The 14,384-nt window shown below is 40.0% G+C and overlaps 1 protein-coding gene across 1 annotated transcript; it reads left to right on the plus strand.

The window, feature by feature from the left end:
• Window positions 1-9,232: 9,232 nt before the first annotated feature.
• TFPI2 (tissue factor pathway inhibitor 2) lies at window positions 9,233-14,072 on the plus strand. Its single transcript, XM_081243498.1, has 5 exons — window positions 9,233-9,624; window positions 9,904-10,086; window positions 11,346-11,525; window positions 12,721-12,891; window positions 13,221-14,072. The coding sequence occupies exons 1-5, from the start codon at window positions 9,339-9,341 to the stop codon at window positions 13,298-13,300; spliced, it is 900 nt and encodes a 299-aa protein (XP_081099624.1). The 5' UTR covers window positions 9,233-9,338; the 3' UTR covers window positions 13,301-14,072.
• Window positions 14,073-14,384: the final 312 nt, after the last annotated feature.

Consider the following 14,384-nt stretch of genomic DNA (forward strand, 5'->3'; position numbering starts at 1 on the left):
GTCAAGAGAAGTATTTCAATTATTGAGAGAGTGGCCAGAGCAGGCTTCTCTGAGACAATGCTATTTGAATGAACACCTGAAGGAGTGAGCCATGAATGCTTACTGATTATTGATTATAAGAGAAGATTATTCCAGGGAGCAGTGAGCTAGTACGATTGGGAGGAGCCAAGTGAATATGGGGAAGAGTAGTTTATGGTATCAGTGATCACGTGGGTCTTTCGGGCCGTTGTAAAGACTCTGGCTTCACTCTGAGTGACTTAGGGAACACTGGAGGGTTTTGAGTAATAGAGCGATACTATCTGTCATATATTTTAGTAGCATTATTCTGGCAGCTATTTTGAGGCTAGACCATAGAGGGCAAGGGTAGAAGCAGAGAAGAGACAATTTCGGTAATCAAGGTGAGACATGATGGTGGCTAAAACCAGGGTAACAGCAGTGGAGGTGGGGATGGGTGGTGAGATTCTAAATATATTTTGAAAGTAGAGATAATAGGATATGCTGAGAGATCAAAAGTCAAGATAACATAAATGATTTGGGTCTGAACAAATGAAGAAGGAATGCTGTTTCCTGAGATGAGGAAGACTTGAGAAGGGGAATCCCGTGTTTAAGATGCTTGTTACACATTCATTTGAATGGGCAGTCTAGAGTTTAGGGGAAAGGCCAGAGCTTAGGAGAGAGCCATGAGAATGGATGGGAATACCCAGGATGAACAGGAAAGAAAAGAGAACAAAGGATTAAACATTAACCCTCTAAAGTGAGGGAGTTGAGACAAAATTAATAAAGGAAAGTGAGTTTGTTGTGATGAGGATTAGTTAACAACTTCTGAACATTCACCATGTGCCAGACACTGTGCTGAACATACATATGAAATACCTCTATCCCTTTATATCTGTATGTATCTACTCTTCTTCCTTCTGTCTTTGTACGTGGACCAATAAAATGATAGCAGCTAACAAGTATTTGTTTATTCAGCAAATATTTATTGAGTAACTACCAGGGACCAGGCACTCTTGATTGCTAGGGGTTGAAGCAGCAAACAAAATCAACTTTCTTATCTCTTACTGTGTTTATACTACATCACTCTATAAATCATTCTTTTCAGCTGAGGGTTTTTTTTCTTATTACATAAAAGGTAGTTTGTATTTGGGGTTTTTTTCTTCCATCTAATCAAGTTGATCACACATTTTATCATATTTGGTTTTTCAAAGCCAGTTACTGGGAGAATGGATACATGTATATGTATGGCTGAGTCCCTTTGCTATACACCTGAAACTATCACAACATTGTTAATCGGCTATACTCCAACATAAAATAAAAAGATTAAAAAAAAGCCAGTTGCTTTTGTATATGTTGCTATTTTTGTTACGTGAATACCAATTTCTCTCAACCTATAGCCTATACTTAAGGCACATGTGACTCATAGACATTCAAATATATTCTACGACAACTCACTTTCTTCCCCAGGACAACTCTATTTCTCTATTTCTACTGAGCCAGATGGGGTTTCAAGACATTTGGAAAGAAGTGTGATTGTGGCAATAATAAGTAATTTGTTTGTTCCACAGACATTTATGAGATCCTACCTTCCAGGTCTTGTTCTTAGCATCGGGATACAATGGTGAGTATGACAGGTAAGTTCCCTGTTCTCATAGAACTTATATAATAGTGAGAGGGTTAGACAAGTCAAATTAAAATAATAAACATAGTGATTTCAAATGATAAAGCTATAAGGATAGTTTGTGATACCATGAAGTCATAAGGAGTGACTGAGATATTGGGCAACGTCGTATAGGCTGATTAGAGGTAGTGCCAGTGGGACCAACACCCAAATGCCAAGAAGGAGTCAGTGAAGTAAAGATCAGGAGATGAGCATTTCATGCAGGGGTAAGGGCTAAGCAGAGGGAACAGCTCATGCAAAGGACCCGAGGTGGGAACGAACTTGTATGAGGAGAATAAAACACACAGTGTAACTTGAGTCTAGTAAGATCAAGAAAGAGTGACGGGATGAGGTCAGTAAAGGGAGACAGTGGTCAGATCCCATAGTCACTCAGTTAGTGACTTCCATGGTGAGAAATAAAATGAGAAGCTAAATGGGGGGCTTTATTTTTATTTTGAAGGAGTCAGGTGTTGTGACACAGTCTAATGTGTTAAAAATACTTGCTCAGGGCTTCCCTGGTGGTGCAGTGGTTGAGAGTCCGCCTGCCGATGCAGGGGACACGGGTTCGTGCCCCGGTCCGGGAAGATCCCACATGCCGCGGAGCAGCTGGGCCCGTGAGCCATGGCTGCTGGGCCTGTGCGTCTGGAGCCTGTGCTCCACAACGGGAGAGGCCACAACAGTGAGAGGCCCGCGTACCGCAAAAAAAAAAAAAAACTCTGCTCTGTGGGGTTTAATGGAGAACAAAAGTGGAAACTGGGAGTTTCCACTAACCTAACATAATGGTCCCATAAGAACAGATAGATTTGAACTAAACTGGTGACTGTAGATATAAAGAGATATGGGCAAATTAAAAATGTGATTTGGAGGTAGAATTGACAGGACTATTGATAGACTGGGCAATGAATGGATGGGAGGTGTTAAGAATGATTCCAGAGTTTTTAGCTTGAGAATCCAAGTGTGTCATTTACAGAAATGAGGAAGATTGGGGGTTATCACCAACACTCCAGTTTAGGACATATAGCATTTGAGATGCCTGTTAGACATCCAAGTGGATATGTTAAGTAGATAAAAGTGTTTGGAATCCAGTGGTGAGATCGAGACTATCCATAAATATATGTATATGTACGTGTATGTAAAGTTTATGTATATATGTACTTGAAATCACATAAGGAGAGAGTAGAGTTAGAGCCTTGAGTCAGCCCAACCTTTAATTGGCTGGCAGAGGAGAAGGATAGATTGATTGAAAAGCAGTCAACTAAGTAGGAAAAAAACAAAAGAATGTGGTATGGTAAAGACTAAAAAAAAGGCATTTCAAGAATGACGAAGGATTTGAAATTGTTAAATACTGCTGAGAGGTTAGACACAATGCAGATGGGAAAATGTGGTCTTTGGTGACCTTAGGGCCAGCTGCTGTGTCATACGTATTGAGAGGTCCAGTAAGGTGGCAACATGATGAGTTGCTCTGGACAAGAGCACTTCCCGTTCTTCCTCTTCCCAGTATGCAAGTTTACTGAGTGGAATGTGGGAAAAAAGGGAGATGAGGAAGTGGAGGCAGAGAGTGAAGATAACATTTTTGGTAAGTTTTGCTGGGAAAGGGAGCAGTGAAGTGGGGTCCTAACAGGAAAGGGATGTAGAATCAAATAAGAATTTTAAGTCTGGGATGAAAAAGAATCAGAGATAGAGCACTCCAAATGGAAACGTAAAACCTGGGTGTATGTGCTGAATGTTGCAGAGGAGGGAGTGAAGTCCTTGAGAAGGCAAGAGAGGAAAGGACCCAGAGCAGTAGCCAAGGGGCTGGTCTCTGACTGGACCAGGGCACGCCCTCCACTGTAAGAAAAAGCAAGACAGAGAATACAGGACATTCAGTTGACCAGTAGGAACAACTGACCCTTCTCTGGCTGGTTCAGTGTATCTACTCCAGACTAGTGTGCTCAATCCTCTTCTAATACAGACATTTCAGTTCAACTCAGTTTTTCCCTCAGCTAATAGATAGTCAATAAGAGGAAAAAAATAGTGGTAGTGCTAGGAGATGTATGCCCATTTCAAACTGCAACTAATGTTTTCTCCTGCACCCAAATGGCAGGTTGTTCCTCCTGTGTGATTTAAGATATAAAGCTTTTCTACATAAAGCTAGAACAAATGAACAGTTGGAGGGCTTATGACACTTTAGTAAGTAATGTATAACCAACATGAGATTTGGGTTAGAGTATAAAAATAACAAGGCATTTTCATGAAAGGGTATCTTTATACTTGAAAGGTCAAGATCCATTACTTACTGCTAAATATAACCCTAATAATAAGGTCTTTAGGGATTAACTCTCTCAATCCTCTAATCTGATTACCAACTTTGGCAGATGTTTCTCTTAGAGCATTAGAGCAATGTATTAAATTGTAGCTATCTGTTAGTTCTCAATTATAAACTTCATGTTTGAAGAAAAAGGAAACCTGAGATAGAGCTGTCCACGTACTAAATGAGGGTCACGAGCACATGCTGTACATAATGAGCCTGACTTTGGTCCCCACTAATGTGGAAGAAAAGGATGTGTGCACAGTGAGACCAGGGGACCAGAATGCAGACTGCTAGTTGTATAGTTTTGACCAAGTCATGTATCTATCTAAAGCTTCAGCTTCCTCATTTGCAGAGTGGGGAGAATAAAGTACCTGTCTCAAGTGGTTATCGTGGGGGGTTTAATGAGCTAATGAACGCAAGGCACAATGCAAACTCTCAATAATAAACATCTTATCCAGTATTGTAGTTATTGCTATTGAGGTTTCCACATGGTATACAAGAGTTAGGGGAAATTTTCCCTTTCTTCCCCCATTCTTAATGTGTCACTCTCTAGTGGACTGGTAACCCCAGCTAGAATTCTGGGTAGGTGGTGAAGCTGCATTATGCCAGAAAGGTCTTGGATAAAATAGTCCAAAATTTGTTCCAACCTTCTGTGTGCCCTACATAGTTAAATGTGCAGCACCTGAGTGAGAAAAAAGATGGCCCGCATCCTACATAGGCACGACCTTTGAGGGAACATACATCTAGGAAGAAGAGAAAGGGGGTTTCTGAGATTCTGCCCTTCTGCAGAAGGCAATGCTTTGCCATAACCACAGCTGCTAAAAGAACCAACCAAAGAAACTAGCTGATGGAGAAAAGTGTCTGTGTCCCACAGGCACTGAAGATGTAATGTGAGATATGTTTGTGTGGATGGGTTTTTATTTCTAATTGAACTCTTGCTTAAATTTTACTTATTTCATCCTCCATAGTCCCATAGAACCTGGTACATATTTTTAATATTATAATAAGAACACTATATTGTGACTGGGTCATAGAGTGTTCATCTGTCTACCCTATTTTGCCATGAGATCCCTAATGTGTTTATTCATCTTTGTATCCCAAATGTGCACATAGGCACAAAGTTGGGCACATTTTAAATGTTTAATCTGCTTATTTTTAAAATAGGTGAATGAAAGAATGACCATGGTAAGAGACACATTATACACTCCATTATCTTGTTCTGCCTAGGGAGAAGGATAAAATTAGGCATGGGGAATGTCTCATGTTCTAAGTGACTCCACTTTATTACAACACTGACAAATGCACTCTGTGTCCGACAGAGGGTGCATTAGAGCAAACATTTCCTACAAGGCCCAACCCGCTGGAAAAATGTCTAGTTGGTGAAGGAGCTGTCTAAACTTTAACAGAACTCTCATGACCCCTAATCTCTCAGAAGAGATTAACTGCCTTTCTTAGCAGATGTGCAAACTCCTTGTTAGTGCCAGCTGGACTCATTTCAGATTTTATTTTGACAGGGCTAAACTAATGGGCAGCAAGAACTTTGTTTATTAATGCCTTTGTTTATTAAGAAGTTATCAGTGTAACTCCTTAAGTGACTATGTTATGTTATACGCAACCCCAAATCACTGGCTAAATTAATTTTCCTCATTCACTCATGAGTTAGACATGCCACCTCTCCCTAAGGTATCTGACAGAGAGGAAGACCATCTACCTCAATCTTTTCTTTAAATTCACGGTCACCTTTCAAGACTGTGGGGCTCTCAGAGGGTAGAACAGCACGCGCAAGGCTTGGGAATTCTAGGAGCTACTGTGTTCCAAGTCAACTTCACATCCACTTGTTATGGGTCCAATGCGGGGGAGGGTGTGGAAAAGAACAGAGGCAAGGATCTGACACATCAAAGCTGCTCCTGAACTCATGGGAGCCTTTGTGTGTTTTAATTCTGGAGTTTAGTGTTCCGCTCTAAGGTCTTGATACAGTAGAGAGAGCCTAGGTCTGTCAGAAAGAATACAAGGCTGAGTGAGTATCAAGAATGTGGGTTCTAGTCTCAGCTCTGCCAACAAACTAAGGTAATTAAACATGACCAGCCATTTTATCTTTCTAGGTCTCAATTTGTAAATGTAAAATAAAAATACTGGAACAGATGGTATTGATAGTTCTCTTCAGCATTCAAATTATAAGAACTCCATGCCTTATTTTACAGAGATCTAAACTATTTTGAGCCTCTGTCTTTAGCTGCAGCCACTAGAGCTGTCACTTGGTTTGGCAATGACAAATCAATCTGGGTGACTGTTCTTCCCTATTCTCTCCAGCCTTGTACTTCCTGTTGACTTTGGATTAAGGAATTCTTTTCCTCAGCTGTGGTAACCTTTTGGCCTAGACACTGGTTTAAGGAAATACAAGTACTATGACATCCCTATGGGGAGGCTGATCGTGGTGGTCACATGGCTACTTCCACATAGTCCTAAGGATAAATCCAGTAATTTAAAGTAGTCCCAGGAATTTTAGATTCCTCTTATATTGGAAAATATCTTTTTCATGGATATAAAAATACTCAAGTGTTTTGCAATTGAGGACTAATTTCCTTCCTGATCATCTGGCTTGACAATCTCAAACTTCTGACTCCCCCCACTTGTTCACTTCTCCTTCCCTGTCCCTGCTCAGTGGTCACAGAGGTGTTAGAGACGCACCCTATTTGGCATAGAACAAGAGAGGAAACTAACATTTCTAGAGAATCTCTGAATACAGATTTCAACCTGTGTCTATAGACTCCATACCACAGAGGGGTGAAAAGCCTGGTTTTGAACCCTTCCGCCTCCATCTGTTACACAGCAGGCCTGAGTGGACTGAGTATTCTGCTGGGGCTGAGAGAACCCTGAAGCTCATTTCCCCAGAAGAGACTACCACAAAGTGGTATCTGATTGTGTGACAACTTCCTACGTGGAGAGGTGACCTCTGAGCACAGCCAAAGAGGAGAGCTGATGGGAGCAAAGCCACAGGTTGTAGTCCTGCAAGGCCAGTTCACGTTGATGTGTTTCTTGATTGTGGTTAATGCTCCATCTTAAAATGCTCTGCCAAGGCTTTCAGTGGGAACTGAGACATGGGATGATTCTGATGGATTCTGTGCCTGTATGTGAGAAGCACATCTCTCAGAGTTCCTAGGCGCTTTCCCTTTAATCCTTATAGCACACTTGTAAGGGACAGTGATTATATCCATTTCACAGATACGAAAACTGAGGCTCTGAGATTTTATGTAACTTGTCCAAAGGAACAGGGAATAAAATCCAGGTTTCCTCAGACTCCCAAGTCTGCTTTCCCACTGCATCATGCAATTTCCCAAAATAATCTGCCCTAATTCCAAAGATTTCTCTTTCTACATGAAGCAAAAGATGATTAAAAACTGCCAGCAGCTGAGAACAAAGAACAGAAGTGACAATAGTTAATACTAAATGGTAAGTCTGACTGAGTCTCCGTCCTTGAATTTGTTTTAGTCTGTTTCGAAGATATATTTAATCATATTCAGAAGAATGGAAATAGGTTAAATTTGATGTTGAATTAGCTTTTCTTCCGAACATGATCCTGTATAAACGTCTGGTAAAATTTTCCTCCCCTAATAATATGTGGGAGGTATTGGGAAGGTCTAATCTGATTCTCATGTGACCGTGTTTTTCCAAAACCAGCTGGCTGCCTCAGGGCTTGGCGTGCTGGAGTCAGCTCACACTGGCTCTGGTGAACTGATTGTATCCACCTATTTCCAACTCTGGCAGCTTGAAATCAAGCCAAAGTGAGAGCATTTACTCCATGGAAATCAGTAAAATATACAAACCACCAACCGCCCCCGCCTCGCCCTTTTTTTCTCCTCCTGGTGAGCTTGTTGTTAAACATGTATCCTTACATCTCTGTCATTCTTAATCATAGATATCTAGTAATCTGACAGCATAAATGACACAGAGTATTTCCAGACCAGGTTAGTTTTCCTAGGAATATGGTTCTCTGTCATGGCATCAGGATAACTGAAAACTGGCCCTAGGGGTTATAGTGTGAAAACATACCAGACTATTAACTCACTGTGAGCATAGAGATTCTCAGAAACTTGAAAGAGAACTCCTGTAAACTCCCTCCAGTATCTTTAGGAGAAGCCAAGGATAATTATTCCCTTAAGAATATTAAATAGAACAAGAGGAAAAGGGGGAGGAAGGGAAGACACATTCATCAAGAGAACCCATTAAAATGTTCTCCAAAAATATCCTTGATATTTCATGTAAAATCCCAGTGTAGATAATTTGTTTTGTATAAATAAAAAGTTAGTCTCAGGCTAATATATCAAAGGAACAATTAACTATAATAGATGCACTGACACTAAGAAATGTATGGGAAGGGGCTGATCTGGCCAAAGCTTCAGGATCCCCCCTAAGGCCACCTGTCTTTGGACTTTCATGTTCCAGCTCCAAAAACATAGTTAAAACTCTAACACATAGCTGATGGGGGTGTAAAATGGTATAATCATTCTGGAAAACTGTTTGGCAGTTTCTAATATTTTAAAATATTTTACTTGAGAGTAATAAAAGTTGTTTGCACACACAAAGCAGCTTTATTCATAGTTGCCCCAAACTAGAAATAACACAAATGTCCAATAATAGGACCTTTGTTGTATACTCATACATTGGAAGACTGCTCAACACCTAGAAGGAACAAACTCTACAATAGCATGTGTCTTAAAAACAGTAGTGGAGTAAAAGAAGTACAAAACAGTACATATCTTAGGATTCCATTTGCATGAGATTTACAACAGGTGAAACCAATCCGTGGTGCTCAGAATGGTTGCCCCTGGCCTGGGGTTGGAAGGATTGACTGGGAAAGGGTATGAGAGAATGTTCTGGGGTGATGGAAATGTTTAATTCTTGACTGGAGTGGTGATTACAAGGGTGTATATATAGTTGTCAAAATTGATCCAACTGTAATACTATGAGTCTTTTATGAAATGTAAATTAGAGCTCAATTGAAATATGAATGTGTATATCTATGTATAAATGTAAAGAAATACATATACTTAAATTTCTATTAAAGGGTCTAATGCAATGAGCCCAGCTCCCCTTGGCTCTGTGAATTTCACACTTTCTGCCCTTCAAAGACGTGGACTTTGTGCTTTCAACGTGTGGATTCAAGCTTCAGCGTGATGCTGCAAGTTGGAACCTTGTGCAATCACACCCAGGTCATTTCCCTCTAGCCTGTGGACTTCCCATCTCTGACACAATGCCCCATGTGGTCATCCCCGCTCGGCCACTGGAGAAAGTTTGGGAGGCAGGTTCAACTTGGTGGGGAATTCCTCTCCCGCCCACCGCCGCACACACTTTCCAGCGCCCAGGGGGCGGCAGGGTCAGAGCTCTCAGGGCATGAATCAGTCTCCCCTCAGGGCTCCGCAAAGGCGCGCTCCGCCCTGTCCCGGGTCAGAAGGACGCTCACCCTACATAAAGCAGCGGCACCCACCACGCTGGAACTCAGACTGCCTCAAGGTTGGACGCTGTGCACCTTCCTCCCGCTGGCACATTCTGGGGACGCCTCACCCCACGGGCGGCTTGAATCCGGACACCATGTACTCTGTTCGTCCCCTCCGGCTGGTGGTTCTGCCGCTTCTCCTGGTGGGGACTGCGCTGGGAGATGCTCCTCAAGCGCTGCCAGGTATCTCCCTGCCCAGGGGACCCCCTTATCGCCCCGGCCAGGCGGCGAGGGCTCCGCGGACCCCTGCACTCGCTCTCTGTGCCCCGCTTTCCCCAATCGCTGCCGTGCACCATGCAACGGGGCACTTGCACCCAAGTTTGCACTTTCTTTCTCTGCAGATGCCCTTCTGCTGTGCTGGGAAGCTGCCGGGACAAAACTCCCCGGGAAGCCTCTCCCTCCGCGGAGATGTGGCTGACCCCCTTCTCTCACTCTCTGGCTCTCCTTCTGCCCCTCCTGTAGGAAATAACGCGGAGATCTGCCTCCTGCCCCCGGATGAAGGGCCCTGCCGGGCCCGGATCCCCAGTTACTACTATGACAGGTATACGCAGAGCTGCCGCGAGTTCATGTATGGGGGCTGCGAGGGCAATGCCAACAATTTCGAAACTTGGGAGGCCTGCGATGAAGCTTGCTGGAGGATACAGAGTAAGTGCTGGCACGCACACTCAGGACTCTTGTGCTGCTCCTTGCACTGAAGGGCTAGTAGTAACTTAGCTTATTTTCCAGATCGCATCTTCTACAGTAAGTTTTAGCCTGAATTTTCTCAAATATTAAGTAAGGCTTTTAATGCTTTTCAGTTTACCACAAGTGATCACAAAGTTTACAATGCCTAAGCCATCTCCTCTCTCCTCACTGGCATTTATCATAATTCACTGCGTGTGCAGACTCAGGAAAAGATTTCACCAGTAAGACGTAACACTGTAAGAGTATAATGTATTAGGTGCAACATAAGGGCTTGTCTGTATTTATCATAGTTCTAAACCTATGGTTTTTATGCCTCCTTGAGAATAGAATTTTCTCGTGTCCACTATCTATCAATCTGAAATACTTTTAGTGGATTTTGTTATTAAAGTGTGATTTAGCTAATTATAACCTTACTTTTGTCCCCGATACCCCATCAGGTCTTAGATTAGTATAGAGATATAGTGGAGATTCACGATGCTGTTTTCGATTTTATTTTAATTATGTTTATTATCTCTGTTAAGGCCTGTAACAGAACATGGGGCTCTGCTATTCAAGGAACTGAGCCAGGGAAAAATGTGTATTCCTATGAATAAGTTTGATTAACTTCGTATGCAGAAACAATCAGAATACTCTGAGAGAATAGTCTTTCCACTGAAGTTGAAAATTTATCATAGCCGAGCCAGGTCTGGAGACACCGTTAAAAAAAAAAAAAAAAAAAAAAAGCCGAATACAGTTGCCTCTCAGTGTCTGTGGGGATTGGTTCTAGGACCCCACCCCCTCATACCAAAATCCACAGCATTTGTATATAACCTATGCACATCCTCCCTTATAATTTAAATCATCTCTAGATTACTTATAATGCCTAATACAACATAAATGCTAGGCATATAGTTGCCACCATAGGACAAATTTAAGTTTCGCTTTTTTTTTTGAACTTTCTGGAATTTTTTTTCCTGAATATTTTCTGTCTGGGGTTGGTTGAATCTGTGGATTCTGGACCCAGGAATACAACTGTAACTGGATACTCACTGTAATACTCACTGTAACTGGACTAGTGGGCAGTCTTTTGGGGGTTTACTAGCCCAGCACTAAATATGATGCCTTCCCCCACTCCATCCCTGGCCACCACCAGTTGTTTCTGAAAATACACTAAAGTTTTGAAAGTAATACTAAGAAGGTTAATTTTTTACTAACATTGTTTTATGCTCTCCTTGTCCTAGAAGTTCCCAAGATTTGCCGGTTGGAAGTCAGTAAGAGGCAGTGTGGGGAGCTCAGAGAAGTGTATTTCTTCAATCTAAGTTCCATGGCATGTGAAAAATTCATATCTGGCGGGTGTCACAGCAGTGAGAACCGGTTCCCGGATGAAGCTACTTGTATGGGCTTCTGTGCACCAAAGAAAGGTAAATATTCTTTTTACAGTGTTTCTATTTCATTCCTTTATTAAGGCTTTAGGGTGAAATAGTAAATAATTTGATGTGGAATGAACATGGTTTGCGTTCTGGTGATTTCACATATAATATGATATCAATCTTCACACTATTGCCCTCTGAGGGAGTATTATTATCCCCTGTTCTACATATTAGAGTGCAAGCTAAAAGTTAACAACTTGCCAAGTTCTCAGGGCTGGAAAGTGACAAAGCTATGATTCAAGTTTTACTTCCTCTTCTGCATTCTTTAGAACTATTTCTCATCTACTTAATTTACACGTAAAAAATTACAATCCTCATTAATGACATGACCTCAGGTTTGTATGAAATCAGTTGTATATATGAGATAGTGCGATAGAAAGACTTCATGGTGAAACCTGAAAATTTCTAAAGTTTTTGGTTAGATTTCTGTGTTCTTTAGTAGTTACAAATTGTAGCACAAATTGATCTCTATCCCTCTTTTCTCTCTTCCCCATTTCTTACCTACATTCCCCCCATGCAATCCCTAAAATCATGGGTTACTTGGGTAGTATGTAATGTTTACACAGGCATTTTCTGTAGGCACAGCAGAGACACGTACACAGAGATAAATAAGTTCAACAAACAAGGAAAACTTGCTTTGGCAGAGACTTTGATAAAGCTCTGTAGCTATACAGTGTTGAATATGCAAAATCTTGAATTAATGAGGAGATGGTTGTTGCTGGCGTTCTTTTAAATTGTTTATGTAAATGTAAGTGTTCCAGTGGCTACCTGGGAATTAGATACATGTATTCTTGATTAATAATGGAAGGAGAGCTGATAAAAACATTTAAAATAAAACTACCAACACAAGAGAGTTTACCAAAGCATGTCACATATTTTCCCATGAAATGTAGCCCATTTTTACCTGGCCATATCTGTTTTTCAGGTTTAATTTCTTTACACATTCAAATGATACAAGGATATAGCTTGATATTCTGTCCACTTAATAAAAATTTAGAATTAAGAAAATATGGCATGTAAGCTGTTTTGAAATTCAAGGCACACTTTTTAAATGGTGTAGTATGATATTTTGGATTCAGAATGAAGCTTCTATGGGATTAGATTTTCTTCAGTTACTTCAGTAATCAGCACAGTTTAGTAAATCTGGTATTATTGTATTTTTAATTTTATTTTCTTTTTCATTAAGGTCCATCATTTTGCTATAGTCCAAAAGATGAGGGACTATGCTCTGCTAATGCAACTCGCTATTATTTTAATCCAAGACACAAAGCCTGTGAGGCCTTCACCTATACTGGCTGTGGAGGGAATAACAATAACTTTGTTAACGTGAAGGACTGCAAACGCATTTGTGTAAAAGGTAGTGGATTTTTTTCTTATTCAATTTTTAAACTAACTTTATAAATAACTCATAAGCAAAATTATATTTTGATGTATCCATTTTACTAATAGCATATTGCCATTTCTAGACTACTTCTACATAGATAGCACTTTAGTACTGGTCAGTTTTGTCAAAATGCTTATACTGGCTAGGTAGAGTGTTATTGACTAAGTGGATAGTGAGTAAAACTGACTTTGTAATCATTAAAATTAAGATGAGGTGAGTTTGTAAGCATGTCGGAAGTGGTGATTTATAGCGAGCCTACAGACTGGGTAATATGATGTTTATTTTTATTTTGTTGACCTTAGCCTTGAAAAAGGGAAAAAACAAGATGCCAAAACTTCTCTTTGCAAGTAGAAGACTGAAAATTAAGAAGAAGCAATTTTAACCCTTTTTTTTTTTTCCGTATGTCATCTTGTGAATGCCTTTATGGTTATATCTGAAGGATAATATGGTAACACAAGTAAGCGAATCATTAGTGATTTATTCACCAGTTCTTATACGTTACATTTTTTAATTTGTATATTTTTTATACATAACTAGCTGCTATTCAAATTCGAATCTATTATTTTAAATTTAATGTTCAACTATTTTTTATGAGGTTAAATTCTTGCTGTGCATAAGATATAAAAGCAAATATGACTCACCCAGTTCTTGGGGTTGCTCTCCCTGCTTTCAGAAGATGATAGTAACTGAAAAATAAAAGAATATGATTATATTGTCTTATAACACATAGGATTATAAAAAGGACCAGCAAATATATTTAATTTTGCATTTAAAAGTTAAATTATATTTTGGACCCAAGGAGACAAACTTGTAGACTTACCAACACTTCAAAAAATGTTACAAATGCTATTATATAGACACTGCTAAGTTACTTCTATTTCTACAGTGTCATTTAAAAGATAATAAAATAAAGTAACTGTTTTGCCTGAATTAAAAAGCTAGTAAAGTAATTACAACCAGAAATGTTCTCCTCGGGTTGGGGTGGGGGGATTCTCTGTCTCTCTCTCTCTTCATCTATCCATTCATCCCCACTCAGCATTAAGTTGTTAAAATTTTTGTACTGTTCAAGGTGCTTATTTATACTATACCAGAGACAATGCATAAATTTAATAATTTAAATTCCACTAATAAAATATTCCTGATAAATATGATCATCCCATTTTAAACAGTTTTTTTCTTTCTCTGTAACAACAAGATTTTTTAAAATTCCTACATTTTCTTGGCAAGATTAATTTTTAAAGTATGCCCCTGATACGGCCAAATTATAAGTACATTTGCCCTTTTCTTGAGCAATCCCTCCTTTAAAAATCTATCCCAAAGGTATTGTGACAAAAAAAAAACAAACCCAAAATGCTATATGCCGTAGTTGATATATTATTTGGAATAACTGAAAACTGGAAACAAACCAGATACTCATCAATAGGGGGTTGGTTGAAGAAATTATGGATGAAAAATCAGCAAATTAT

This window comes from Mesoplodon bidens, assembly GCF_964165515.1.
Source record: "Mesoplodon bidens genome assembly, chromosome: 9".
In the NCBI taxonomy this organism is placed as follows: domain Eukaryota; kingdom Metazoa; phylum Chordata; class Mammalia; order Artiodactyla; family Ziphiidae; genus Mesoplodon; species Mesoplodon bidens.